This window comes from Lepus europaeus, chromosome 3 (genome assembly GCF_033115175.1).
Source record: "Lepus europaeus isolate LE1 chromosome 3, mLepTim1.pri, whole genome shotgun sequence".
NCBI classification, from domain to species: domain Eukaryota; kingdom Metazoa; phylum Chordata; class Mammalia; order Lagomorpha; family Leporidae; genus Lepus; species Lepus europaeus.
In genome coordinates this window covers 17,935,299-17,950,334 of record NC_084829.1, presented here as the reverse complement: position 1 = coordinate 17,950,334, position 15,036 = coordinate 17,935,299, and the positions used below count along the sequence as shown (strand labels likewise).

The 15,036-nt window shown below is 43.3% G+C and overlaps 1 protein-coding gene across 1 annotated transcript in view; it reads right to left on the bottom strand.

The window, feature by feature from the left end:
* Positions 1-15,036, bottom strand: part of LOC133756430 (cytidine monophosphate-N-acetylneuraminic acid hydroxylase) — a 107,247-nt gene that overhangs the window by 13,068 nt on the left and 79,143 nt on the right. The window contains exons 10-11 of the mRNA XM_062187123.1: positions 8,495-8,635; positions 6,584-6,758 (exon numbers count right to left, since the gene is read on the bottom strand). Of these exons, the coding sequence (XP_062043107.1) occupies positions 6,584-6,758; positions 8,495-8,635 (316 nt within the window). The remainder of the gene's footprint in view (positions 1-6,583; positions 6,759-8,494; positions 8,636-15,036) is intronic.

Here is a 15,036-nt window from a genome sequence, read left to right as displayed (position 1 = left end):
GTGATTCACAGTGGACCTGCATGGAGAGCGTGGGAGCCCAAGTTTGGGACACCAGCGGTAGAATCAACACACCAGCGCTGGAACGCGAGGTGAGCCAAACCTCAATAGCCCGAGACACCAGCGGGCAAGCGGAAAGAGGAGACTAGAGGGAACGAGGCTTGAAACTCCATGGGGAAAAGTTCACCAGGCTAACTAGAAGAGAGATAGAAAAAAAAAAGTGACCAATACGGACACGAGTTTCTCTCTCTCTGCTCACCTCTCAAAGGCGAGAAAGACAAAGAGCAGGCGCCATTTTGGACATACGTCATAAGCAGGGCGACCTCAGGTCTGCACCAGCCCTGAGCCTAGCAGAAAAACCTGACTCCGGGTGTGTGTGTGTGTGTGTGTGTGTAAAATGACAGGAGATTAGGATCTAACTTGGCAACCCAGTGGGAGACTGCAGGAGAATTGGAGCCCACACTGAGGGCAGCACAGATTCTCTGTGTGGTCCTTAGGAAAGAGCTTCTGGCTCCTGTGGGTATATCATTCACCTGCTAACTACCTCCAATTCTGTTCAGCTGTGTGGAATTACGTCCCTTTTAAATCAAAAAAAAAGAAAAGAAAGAAAGAGAGATTTACCACACCTAACCTGGGAGTGTCACCTTTGGCACACCCTCAACCCTGAGGAACCAAACAGAGCTCTCAGGCCACACTCATCTCAAGCCTCTAAGGCTCCATCGAAAGCAGACAGTCCACTTAATCTAGAGGAATAGTATAACAAGAAAAAATACCACAGTGAAGAAACCAAATATCTCCAATATGCCAAACAACAAATGCAAAAACCGAGGTAACAAGAACAAGGAAGACACTATGATGCCCCCAAATGAAAAAGACACCCCAATTCAAGATTATGAAGATGATGAGATAGAAGAAATGCAAGAAGCGGATCTCAAAAAATTGAAAAGAACATTAAGAAGTTCTCAAAAACAAATTTTTGAACTACAGAAATCCTTAATGGACAAGATAGAAAATCTCTCTCATGAAAATGAAATATTAAGGAGGAATCAAAATGAAGTGAAACAACTAGTAGAACAAGAAACTGTGATAGTGATGAGAAATCATAATGAAATGAAGAATTCAATAGATCAAATGACAAACACATTAGAGAGCCTTAAAAACAGAATGGGCGAAGCAGAAGAGAGAATATCGGACTTAGAAGACAGAGAACAGGAAAGGAAACAGGCAAACCAAAGAAAAGAAGAGGAAATTAGAAATCTAAAAAATATTGTCGGGAATCTACAGGATACTATTAAAAAACCTAACATTCGGGTTCTAGGAGTTCCTGAAGGCATGGAGAGGGAGAAAGGATTAGAAGGCATTTTCAGTGAGATACTAGCAGAAAATTTCCCAGGTTTGGAGAAGGACAGAGGCATCTTAGTACAGGAAGCTTATAGAACCCCTAATAAACATGACCAAAAGAGATACTCACCACGACATGTTGTAATCAAACTCACCACAGTGAAACATAAAGAAAAGATTTTAAAATGTGCAAGAGAAAAACATCAGATTACTCTCAGAGGATCTCCAAATTAGACTCACAGCAGACTTCTCATCAGAAACCCTACAAGCTAGAAGAGAATGGCAAGACATACCCCAGGTACTAAGAGAGAAAAACTGCCAGCCCAGAATACTATATCCTGCAAAGCTCTCATTTGTGAATGAAGGTGAAATTAAGACTTTTCATAGCAAACAGAAATAGAAAGAATTTGTTGCCACTCGTCCTGCCCTGCAAAAGATGCTTAAAGATGTGTTACATCAATATGATGTGTTCATCACTATGAAAGAAGGTAAAGGAAGGAAACCTCACAGCAAAAGATCACGGGAAGCTCAATTTCTCTTTGACATAGAATTAAAATCTGATTCTCTGTTAAAGCAATGTGTTAAAGTAATCTATTATATTCTCTTGATGTCTGTTAAATTCTAATTGTTCAAAAACAGCTGAATTTTTATTAAGAGCTCTGGGTTATTTAAATATGTGCTTATTTTCAAAGATTTGAATAATCACCTTGTAACAATGATCAAATTTGGTCTATATTATGTCATGATTTTAAGGAATCTTATTTCAAGCAGATATTTTGGATTTTGAGCCTTCTTGGCATTCTTGACAGGCATTCAAAAAAATCAAAGTTTCAAACAATCTGGACTCTAAAATTTCCAGTAAATCGTGGACTTTGGTTTTTCCAGTTTGGGCCCAACTGAAAAAATTGAAGGACCTATGTCTCTCATAGAGACACCAACTAATCAGGCTATTTGGATTATATTAGAAGTACTGTCAAGATGTGACGTGGTACTAAATTTTAAGTTTCTATAATAGAAAATGCTATTAATACAAATGTTTGAGAATTAAAAAGTCTAATGATCTTGTGTTACTAGACATGATAGTTATCTTAATGAGAAGGCCCCAGAGGCCTAAAGGGTTAAATACTTGTAAAATCATACAGGTGCTTTCAAAAATACTGTGAAGTAAGCAAGTGCCTCTTGTTGGTTGATGAGTTTATAGTTTTAAACATGGCAACTTCAAGTCTTTTGTCATCCACAATTATATATGATTTGCTGCTCATTAAACTAAAGCGTTGTTGGTTCTGTGTTTAGCTGTCCTCCTATAGGTTCCTATGGACTTTTTCCAGCCACTTCTATTGTATTCAGTACTTTGGGATGGCTCTGTAAACAGATGAAGCCAATAATGTATTAACAGTACCAACTGAGAGAAAGTATGGTTAACTGAGGTTACTAAAAACAAAAAGCAATTCAAATCAATTGGCAATCTATAAAAAGAGTTAAATATTTTAAAAGCTATTATTAAAATTGCTATATTGGTCTATTATGTTATGTTATATGTGTGTACATATTGTATGTCCACATGGGAAAATTTTATTAAGAATTTTATTTTAATTGGCTTATAGATAAGATTGTCCATAAATTTAAGCTGCTAAAATCAATCAAAGATACATTTTAATTTGTGTGACCTCAATCTCTGTATCATATGTTTTAGACTTGTTGGTAGAAAGAAACTAAAAACATTTGATATGGTTGTGCTTAAGTTTACTGGTTAAATAAACTACACCATGTTAGATATTTAAGAGGTGTTTTCAAATACATGATTCTTAAAATCTATAGAAGGCATTGGACCTTCTGGTAAATGTTTTCTTAAGTTGTTATCTAATGGTTGAAACTGTTTGCTAAGTATTCATGTGATATTGCTATTGTCAGCAAGCGATCTAGGACTTGCTCCCTCATTTCTCTATCCTAAGCCCAACTTGTTCTTTCTTTCATTTCTCTATTCTCCTCAAGGTAGGAAACTAATTCTATTATGAAGGAATTTGTAGGATGCACAATTTAATCTTTAGACCTTATAAAAGAGATGGCTAACATTTTTCTGTAATAGCATAACCAAAATAAGAGCTTAAATTATAATCTCATATTAGATTTACTTCACCATCAGCGAAGTATACAGTAAGTAGAAAAAACCTCCCTTTCAGACCAAAGGGAAAGAAAGTTTTTAAGTGAGAATATAATATTCCTCATGGGCATTGTCTACCTTAGAAAAACTACTACAGAACATGCCTGTGACTATAGACTTGTAGTGCAGGCCACCGAAGATAAGAGATGGGACTTGGGCACTCCCTTGACTTGCATCCTCTGGTCTGCTTTAACACAAACCAGGAGGAAAAGAAAGCTAGGCATCAGAAGCAATGGGTGGCAGGCCTATTAATGGCTGATCTGTACAGTGATCTGCCCTCAAGGAGACCCAACAGGCCAGTCCACTGCAGTGGCTTTCAATGTGGTAAGCCTGGGCTTCAGCAGAAGTCAACTTGTGAAGAGCCCTGGCATCTCTGCCAAGAGTTGGATCACTGGAAATGGACCTGCCCTGGAGTCGAAGGATGCCCAGGTCAGAGCCACAGATCCTATTGGCTCCAAGCTGAAAAGCCCTTCACTCAGCCCAACTTCCAAAGTGACCACTGCAGCTGAGGGGACGGCCAAGTAGGGTCAGCAACATTGCAGGCAGAACTGTAAATTTCTTGTTAGAGATGTCATCTGCCTTTACCTGGCCAGCTCTCCTCCCAGGCCAGTTAAGTAATGAAAGTCAACAGAGTTCCTTCCCCTAGAAGGTTCACACCTCCCTTAGGATATACCCCATGTGAAGAGATAGATAGGTCTGGGCCTCTTAACTCACAAGGCCTAAAGCCCACCAGATTATTATCAAGCCCCTTCTGTCAGGTTCTATTTGCCTCTCAATCAGAAAACTTAATTGTAGCTTAGACAGCGCCTTTCTTAGCTCCTCTAATAATGACTCTGTCCTTTGTTCTAGACCCTGTCTAGCGCACTTGGGCCTCATTCCTTCGTAATCATAACCTCTACTCTACCACCAATGGCTCTACTCCCAACCTGTGTGTACTGATGGTCCTCTTCCCCACTTAATGCTGTATAATTGTTCAGACCTGGTTAATGCCACTCTTAGGATCATTGGTTACTATCCTCACCCTGTCTTTTATGACCTCGTCTAAATATGATCAGAGTCAGCGAACTTGGAAGGCTTCCATAGCCTTGGCAACTCATGATGAGAGCCTAGGGTGGTTACTGGCGCCATAAACTAGAGTGTCAATTTGTTGGGTCAACAACAGGAGTCACTGTGCCCTTGCTCCTCATGTGGGATCTCTGTCCTTAATGTGCTATACATTGTGATTTAATGCTATAGCTAGTACTCAAACAGTATGTTTCACTTTGTGTTTCTATGTGGGTGCAAACTGTTGAAATCTTTCCTTAATATATACTAAATCGATCTTCTGTATATAAAGAGAAATGAAAATGAATCTTGATGTGAATGAAAGGGGAGAGGGAGCAGGAGAGGGGAGGGTTGCGGGTGGGAGGGAAGTTATGGAAGGGGGAAGCCATTGTAATCCATAAGCTGTACATTGGAAATTTATATTCATTAAATAAAAGTTAAAAAAAAGAATCATATCTACAAACCACATTGAATCTGTTAAAAACAATTAAAATTTAAAAACTAAAATTAAAAACTATGCAGATTTAAAAATGCTTTACTTCAAAATCTTTTATTTCCATTTTCCATGAATTTTCTGAAATGCTACCATATAGCAGGTAAATACAGTTTCATTGAAAATTCTAGAAGTTTTTCTCATTTTCCTACTAATTGTCTACCTGAAAATGTAATATAGACCAGTATTTCCCAGGTCTTTGGATTTCAAAGACCATTTCCTAAAAAATATCTGGGAGTTAATATAGGGACCAACATTTAATTTAACTAAACAAAGACTGTTAAAAAAAATCTGGGGCTGACGCTGTGGTGTAGTGGGTAAAGCCACCACTTGCAGTGCCAGCACCTACTGCTCTACTTCCAATCCAGCTCTCTGCTATGGCCTGAGAAAGCGGTAGAGGATGACCCAAGTCCTTGGGTCCCTGCACCCATGTGGGAGACCCAGACGAAGTTCCTGGCTTCTGGTTTTGGAAAGACTCAGCTGTAGCCATGTGGCCATCTGGGGAGTGAGCCAGTGGATAGAAGATCTCTCTCTCTCTCCCTCCCTCTCTCTGCCTCTCCTTCTCTCTCTGTGTAACTCTTTCAAATAAATAAATAAATAAATCTTTAAAAAAAATCTTACATCTTCTATGCTTTTATCTCACTAGAAGAATGCTTCAATGCCTCAAAAATAGGAGAGATCTAATCCTGGAATAATAACGCATCTCAAGAAAAGAGAGTGGATCCCTTTGTCCCGACACACCTACCCTCACTCATACTTATTTTATTATTGACCAGCAAAAATTTTATCACAGACTGGCACTGACCCTCAGGAAGGTTTTGGGTATCACTGCTTTTGAGCGTGGCGTGTGTTGCCTGGATTAACGCTCAGGGGTTGGAAGGTTAACTTGGAGAGGGTTTCTCTCCCAAGGGTGCCAGCACTCAGAGCGTGTGTGTCTATTCCTGACCATCCCTAAACCCTGCTTCTCCTGTGCATCCTCAGGCCTTTGAGGTACGTAAGCAGGGCTGGCTGGTCACCTACCAACTCTGCAGTTACAACTAGCCCAGTTCAGGCCCCGTCTTTTCTCGCACTTCCTGTCTGCTTGTGCTTACTTTGCTTTTGATATGCCTCCAGGGTTGGAGTTCAGATTGCAACTGAACTCTCTCAGCTCATGGCTCTGTGAATATGTGTTGGGGCTGGTTTATGCCTCTGGTCCAAGCCTGCCTCTTGGTTTAAGCACCTCTCAGTCCTATTGCTGAAGATACGGGCACCTGCTTCTATGGATAGATCCCACCTTCCAGCCCTGCTGTTTAAACAGCCATTCTGGCCACACCCACAAATCCACGCCAACAGAAGAGGTGCTAGCAGATAAAAGAAACCCTAGGAGAAAAATTGTGCTGGATTTCAGGATGATCCCTAAATTTTCAAGGAGGGATCATTGATCCCATTGTCAAATATGATCTCTTAGGCACTTGGAAGGCTTAATGAATACCTATGGGGAAAAAGAGAAGTTTTCACATGTTTCCATAATACAAGATAGTAAAACCAAGTAATATGTGATAACATACCCTGACCACCAGGTTATAATCCTTAAAGCCAGCCCAAGTGAAGTATTCTTTTATCCAGGATGAATGAAGGAAGATTTCATCTTCTACAGCAGCATTCAAGATGTTCAAATATGGTCCAAAGTCCCAGGAATCCTTGTAGATTTTTGTCCCCTCTGGAGGCTCGATGATGCCCTTGCTTAAATCACAGATGAGAGAACAGGAAAGAGGGAAGTAACAGAATATGAAGGCACTCTCTAGCATTTAAATGGCAAAAGCCAACCAGACGAGTGGCTTTGATGCTGCTCAAATGACTCCCAGGGTCCCAGGGAAATGTCTCAGCACCACCCCCTTAATCTAAACCAGAGATGCACCTGTTAGTGATCTAGTGTGATGAGTTGCACAGACAGACTTCTTACAAAGGGCAAATTTCAGGTCTGGGTTAAAAAAACTTCAGTGCTACTTATGTGGATGCTTTGGGTCCAACTAACTTACTCATGGGAATGTTGAATGGATCTGGTCCCACTTGACTCTGTGGGTATCTGCACAGTCCTGCCCCACCACCTTTAGTTGGAAACAGAAACCAGCACTAAGCAGGAGCTTAATAAACACTTGTTGAATATGTGAATGACTTTAGCCTCTCTTTGAAATAGAAATTTTAGTCTTTCACACACGTTAGTTTTACTTGTACCAAGCAAGACTCAACTGAGAGATACAGGCCATTTTTTCTTTGTACCCAGGCAGCAATCTGGGCAATGAAGTTCTCTAGCGATCCTAGAGTTCTGTTCATCCATGTGAAGTTAGAATCACTGCATGCAACACAGAATCTTGAGTCTTGGGGATGGAATAGGATGTGATGTATATTAATAAGTTACCTATGTGGCCCAAGTGCTCGGGCCCCTGCATCTGTACGGGAGACCCAGAAGAAACTCCTGGCTTCAGATGGGCCCAGCCCTGGCTGTTGTGGCCATCTGGGGAGTGAACCAGCAGGTGGAAGACCTTTTTCTCTGTCTCTGTCTCCCCCATTTTATCTCTCGAATAAATAAACATTTTTTTTTTAAAAAAGAAGTTATCTACAGAGCAAGTGTTGTGGTGGAGCATGCTAAGCTGCCACCTACAACACTGGCACCCCACATGGGCACCGCTCCAACCCCGGATGTTCTATTTCTGATCCAGCTCCCTGTTGCTGCACTTGGGAAAGCACTGGAGGATCCCCAAGTGCCTGGGCTCCTGAAGTCATGTGGAGAACCCGATGACTGTCCAGGCTCCGGGCTTTGGCCTGGCCCAGCCCTGGCCATTGGAGCCATCTGGGGAGTGAACCAGTGGATGGAAGATCTGTCTCTCTCTCTCTCTGATCCCCCTCATCTCTGTAATTCTGACTTTCAAATAAACAAACCCTAAAAGAAAAAAAGAAGTGAACTAGTGACCTATAAGTGCCAGCATTGTGGTGCAGTGGGTAAAGTCACCACCTACAATGCCCACCAGTTGGATTCCCAGCCACTCCATTTTCAATCCACCTCTCTGCTAATGTGCCTGGGAAAGCAGTGGAAGATGGCCCAAGTGCTTGGGCTCCTATTTGCACGTGGGAGACCTGGATGAAGTTCCAGGCTCCTAGCTTCAGCCTGGCCCAACCCCGGCTGTTGTGAACATTTGGGGAGCGAACCAGTGGATGGAAGTGTTCTGTCTCTCCCTCTCTCTAAAACTATGCATTTCAACTAATTCAAAATAAATCTTAAAAAAATAAGACCCTTTACCCATAACTCCTAATTCAGGAAAAAATAGAAGTGATCCATAGATCTTATTATATATGAGCTAGTCGACAAAAACTACCACAAAATAGGGAGCTAGCGTGAAACCAAGGAATGCCCTTTACTTTCTCCCACCATTGGAAAAACTCAAAAGCATTATCGCTCTCTATCAACATTCAAGGCAAACCTGTCTGTTGGGTCCTTTAGCACCCTTCCCAGATCAAGGACGGCGCCAGGTCGTGGGGTCCACGTCACCACATCAGACTTTTTCTTGATGAGATTGTTGAGTTCATTTGGGTCGTTTTTGATGTTTGTTTCCTTAATGTACCTGGGAAACAAGAGTATCTCCACATAAGAAAGCTTACTCGCAGATGCACGGTCTGATTAGTACAATGACAGAACTTCTCTGTTTTCTCTACTTTCACATTTTCCCATCCCCCTGTACTCTCTCCACAGAAAAATTAGGGCTATACTTGGACTAATGACCCTAGTGGAAGAATTATTGGTCAAAGAAGTCATGCTTATATTTCATTTTTAAGTATAAACACATGATATTGGGAGTTGAATTTGTATATCTAAGCCTATAATAAACAGGCAGGAAGTATGCATTCTTGTGTTTAATTAAATATATTAACTGATTTTTTACATGTGTTATGGTAAGTGCTTAATATGAATTATTTGATTTTTCTCTTCACAGTGCCCCCAAAGACAACTACTATTATTATGCTCCTTTTACAGAGAAAGAAACTAAGGCTAAGAGCGATCAGTGACTTGCCCGTAGCCAGTCCTACACCAGTTCTCAGGACACAGGAAGTCAGAGGCTTGGCCTACATGGGAGCCACAGGAGGGACCTCTCTCCCTCTTTGGGAGTAAACACTGTGGCGGATTTTGCATTCAAACCCATTAAACATCCACCTGCTACAAAAGTATGCATGCACACACACACTCAGTTGTAACCCATCCTGAGTTTTTAATTGCGCTATTAATCAGAGCTGGCTACTTCCCAAATCCAATTCCAAACCAGTCTTTCTCAAAAGCTGTAACTCTCTGGTTTCAATATCATACTGGAAGGCTTGGGTGGTGGAATAGGAGAGAAAAATGGAGAACCAGAGAAAGGATTTGCTACTGAGATTCACCTGCTATAGCAGACAGTACTGCTAAAGGGAACATTAGTCTCTTGAGCTACAACGTGGTGAGACTTGATGTTTTCAGCAAGTTAGACACAGAAAACATAATGCCAGCATTTGTATTCCTACAGCATGAAGGTAAATTACTCTCTTATCTGAGGACCAGTTTCTAGGTGCTAATGAGGACATCTCCCTGCACCCACGGAGACCATTAGCTCATCCCTTCCTGCCTATACTGCAGTCTTTAAAACTTGCCACCTCTTTGTCCTGTCTTCTTGCTACCTTTAGTCTTAAAATGCTTCACGAACTGGTCTCCCTGCCTCGATCTCCCCTTACAAATCCCACTATTATCCATTACTCTTCCTGAATCCAACGTGTTGTTCACAAAGTTCCATCATCACTCCTTAATGCCTCCTTTTGCCTCTAAAAACATAATGAAACCAATATCTGGATGCCATCCTCTGAGAGGCCCTGCAGGTGCTGAGGTCAACACTTGCCAGTGATTAGAGAATGTGGCTTTTAATGACTGAGAATGGCAGCATCTCATTACATGGTCAAGTGACCTTCCTGGCACCTCCACTTTTTTTTAAAGATTTATTTAAAAGGCACCCCACCCAGGAGCACCATCCAGTTCTCCCACCCACATGGGTGACAGGGACCCAAACACTTGAGCCATCTTCCACAGCCTTACCTAGAGCACTAGCAGGAAGCTGGATCGGAAGCAGGGTGGCTGAGAACCAAGTGGGTACTCCAGTATAGGATGCCAGTGTCACCACAGTGGCTTAACCCACTGCCCTGCAATGCCAGCGCCCTCGCACTTCCAAGTCCTTGCAGTCCAGGGTACTGCGCATTTCTTCAGCCTAAATTCTCGCTCTCCACCCCAGTCATCCTCCCTTCCTGGGTTATCTTGATGCTCGCACCCTGCCAGGATCAACACCCTCTTTCCCCTCCCACTGCACAGACACTTCAGCCTCCCTGGGGCGTATCTGTTGACACCCCCTGTGTTCACCAGGCTCTTTATCAGCCTGTGCTTCCCTTCAGGACCACACTCAGCCACACGGCCTCCTCATCTGCCCTGTGCCCCCATGTGAGTCTTCATGTCCTTGTCAGTCCCTGCTCATTCACAGCCTGAGCCCCATAGGCAGCCCCCTGCCCACGCGAACACTGTTCTGTGTTACACTCATCTTCCAGGGGACCTCAGCTCTGAGGACAATCATCTCATTCCAGGGCCCCAGGGCCCAGCACAGCAACACTGGGTGAACAATAAATGGAGGAGTAAGGAGCAGCACGGATGGAAGTACGTTTTTAACCTTAGGCCAATCTTTCTGACACAGCTTGGAAGCTACGAGACAGCCAGAGAATGTGAACAAGGAGAGCCCCAGGAAGCAGCCACACAGAACAAGTACACACAGTGTAGCCATCTTGTGGAAGAGCCGAGAACCTCAGAGGGACAGGACCCGACAGTCCAGAGAAATCACGTAATTGGACGTAATAAATCGTGCTTGAGCCAGAACCTACATTCTCTGGGCACTGCCCCCCCACCCCCACCCCCTTCTGTGCCTCTCTCCATAATTAGCAGAACGTCACGGGCTTTTTTTTTTTTTTTTAATTTTTGACAGGCAGAGTGGACAGTGAGAGAGAGAGACAGAGAGAAAGGTCTTCCTTTGCCGTTGGTTCACCCTCCAATAGCCGCCGCGGTAGCGCGCTGCGGCCGGCGCACCGCGCTGTTCCGATGGCAGGAGCCAGGTGCTTCTCCTGGTCTCCCATGGGGTGCAGGGCCCAAGCACTTGGGCCATCCTCCACTGCACTCCCTGGCCACAGCAGAGAGCTGGCCTGGAAGAGGGGCAACCGGGACAGGATCAGTGCCCCAACCGGGACTAGAACCCAGTGTGCCGGCGCCGCAAGGCGGAGGATTAGCCTAGTGAGCTGCGGCGCCGGCTCGTCACGGGCTTTTGTCATGGACATTGACCTCAAGGACTGGGTTCTTTATGACTCAATACATTCAGAGGAGCTCATCATGTTTTTGACGTGTTCCCTGTCTGCGCTTCGGCAGCTCCTGCCCTGTGCTCACAAAACATTTCCAGTGACGGCATCATCCAGGGGCTGTTTGTGAAGCTGGTGGCACTTGCTCAGAACATTATAGGAGGAGGGCTGAGTCACTGTATTTGCTTAGGACCAAATAGACTCTATATGTAATTAGCAGAACCTCATAAAAGTGCAGGTTAAATATCTAAGATTATAACATTTGAATTGGTAAAATGCTGCTCCAATTTTTTTTTAAATATTTATTTATTTGAAAGAGTTATACAGAGTTACACAGAGAGAGGTCTTCCATCCACTGGTTCACTCCCTAGTTGATCACAATGGCCGGAGCTGCGCCAGTTCAAAGCCAGGAGCCAGGAGCCTCCTCCAGGTCTCCCACACAAGTGCAGGGGCCCAAGGACTTGAGTCATCTTCTACTGCTTTCCCAGGCAACAGCAGAGAGCTAGATCAGAAGTGGAACAGCTGGGACTCGAACCAGTGCCCATATGGGATGCTGGCACTGCAGGCGGCAGCTTTACCCACCATGCCACCATGCCACCATGCCGGCCCCTCCAAATATTATAAAACGAATACATATAGAGTATATATTGTTACATGAGATAGTTAAATCTATAAGATGTATATACAATTTAAACATACTGGCTTTAACTACCAAGGCCTTAAGGTGTTTAAGAATAAGTCTGGGGGCCGGCACTGCAGCGTAGTGGGTTTTTTGGTGTAAAGCCGCCACCTGCAGTGCTGGCATCCCATATGGGCGCTGGTTCGAGTCCCAGCTGCTCCACTTCTGATCCAGCTCTCTGCCGTGGCCTGGGAAAGCAGAATATGGCCCAAGTCATATTCTTGAAATGAATGCAAATGCAGACAGTCACAGCAAAGGGAGAAGAGACAAAGAACCAAATGGGGATTTCAGAGCCGAAAAATACACAAACCGCAACAAAAAAATGCAATGGAGAGACTCAGGTGCTCCCTGCACCCGTGTGGGAAACCCAGAAGAAGCTCCTGGTTCCTGGCTCCTGGCTCTGGATTGGTGCAGCTCCGGCCGTTGTGGTCATCCTGGGAGTGAACCAGCAGACAGAAGACTTCTCTCCTTCTGCCTCTCTGTAACTCTGCCTTTCAAATAAATAAATAAATCTTAAAAAAGAAAAGTCTGTTTGCCTTTTTTGTTCTTCAATATTTTACTATTTTTGAGAGGGTATGGTTCCATGAGTTTTATGTATAGACGGAATGTATAGATTCATATAACCACCACCACAGTCAGTATTAAGAACATTCAGCACCCCCAAAACTTCCTCAGGTTCCCCACTTTGTGGTCAAATGCTCCCTCAGCCCCTAACCCCTGACAATAGCCAGTCTGCAGGGTTTCTGACCAGAAATCCACTTATTGGCTTGTAACCTGTATGCAATGGATTCCTTTTATCTGGCTGATTTGAAGATTATTTTTATCTTTAGTTTTCAGTACATCTTGAGGTACTGAGGTAGCAATTTGTTTGCGTTTTCCCCATTTAGTGTTTTCTGTGTTTCTAGAATCTAAGTTTATGGTACTTAAGCTTGGTCGGCCATTATTTCTTCGTGCCGTTTTTCCTCTGAGATTCCAACGTCATGATTATTAAACCTTTAAGTATTATGCTACACACTTATAGCTGTGTTCCTACTTTTTCTCCTCTTGTTGGTCATAAATTCAGGAATTTCTAATGATCTATCCTCAAGTTCACCCACTCTTTCCTTTTTCAATTCCATTATGAATCTGAGTCTCTCCATTGCATTTTTTTGTTGCGGTTTGTGTATTTTTCGGCTCTGAAATCCCCATTTGGTTCTTTGTCTCTTCTCCCTTTGCTGTGACTGTCTGCATTTGCATTCATTTCAAGAACTTTGCCATTGGAGCGTGACCATAATCGAGGCTTCACTTCTGGCTTCCCAAGAGGTTCTCCAGCCTTGTCTTCACAGCTTTAACAGCTGTTGTTTTTTCCATTACACGATATTGGGATTTTCCTCGTTTTGTTGAATGGTTTTTGGATTTTATCCCGGCCACTTTGAATATTATCTTATGCAACTCTGTCTGCTAAAACAAAAACCTCAACTTCCTCTTCAGGACATCACCCAGACTCCGTCATTTTCGGTTCATGCTGCAAACTTCTTTCCACCCTGTGTGGGAAGGTCGGTCCAAGGTCAGTTCTGTTTTCAGAGTTTTCACCATTTTCATGCAGAACAAAAACCAGACAGAAAACCAAAGCAGCCCAGAAGATTTCTCTTCCTTCCCGATGCACAGGACTCCCTCTCTCCAGACCAGCACCGGAAGGCTCCTCTTCTCTTGGGCTCCTCCTGCCTCAGCCGCTGTGCCAGGCCAGCTTCAGGCTACCACTGAGAGCAGGCAGGCGGACACCGGGATTCTGAAAGTGGTCGTGTTGCTGCTGGTTCGCTGCTCCTTGAACTCAGTTCTCTTTTCTTTCCTTCATCTGCTTGCCTGCTAGCATCCGTGGTCCACAGTCCTTGGGTAGTTGCTCCATGTACACTGTGCAGTGTTTTGAGCTGCCATCAGTGAGGGAGACTAGAAAGATTCACTGTGTTTGCCTTCATCAGAGCTGGAATTTGTGTTTTTCATGTTGGGATGCAGATTGCAATGCAATGGCTTATCTTTGAGAACATGATCCAATGCCACTACCCCGACACTACCCTGATTTCATAAAATAGCTGAAATACTCAATCATCTCAATGATCTAACGTTTTTTTAAAAGTTTTTTTTGTTTGTTTTCCATATTTTGCCCTGAATCATTAATGCTGTACTTCAAAGCTGAAATTTACTCAGAGAAAAAAAAAAAGATATCTGAAAATTGTTTTTAACACGTTAGGTGAATGTTTAATGACTCCACTGCCGAGAAGCACAAGACCATTTTAAGCACCTGGAGCGTGGTTGGAGAGGACATAATAAAGGAATACTTAAAACGGACAGGCCTCTGCACAGTCACCATACAAGATAATCCACAAATGAAGCTCATCAGCTTGAGTTCGGTCCATGAAGTAAGTGCCTCATAGCCCTTCCTCAGCAGAGCTGCTCAGAGCCTGGCTCACAGAGAACTCTAACCTGACACGAGAAACGGACGCTTGCTTTTAATTCCTTAGGGGATCAGAAAATTGAAAAGGAGGAAGAGGCTGCTTGTACAGGTTTGCTACAGTAAGGAGCAATGTGGTGGTCCTCAGGCAACACTGTTGTGAATAGACTGAACCGACAGTGCCCAGAGCTATTGGGTGCAGAAGCAAACTGTTCAGCAGACAATATTGTGTGATGCTGTAGCCTCCTTCACGAACTGTGGGGGATGTCAGATTGTTACACCAGATTCAGAGACTTTGAAATGATGATCCTGTAGGACCAAAGATAAATTATACCCTAACATTCTTTCTGAGAAGCCAATTCTACCAAAATCATAAAAGCTTCATGTGTAGAGACATAAAGCATGGCTGCATTGAAAACTCTGCTACGTAGCACCACCTTCAAGTACCCAAAAAATAAAGTTCCTGGAAGTTCCACATAGCTGAGTGATAGTTTTACTTTATTGATAGGTCT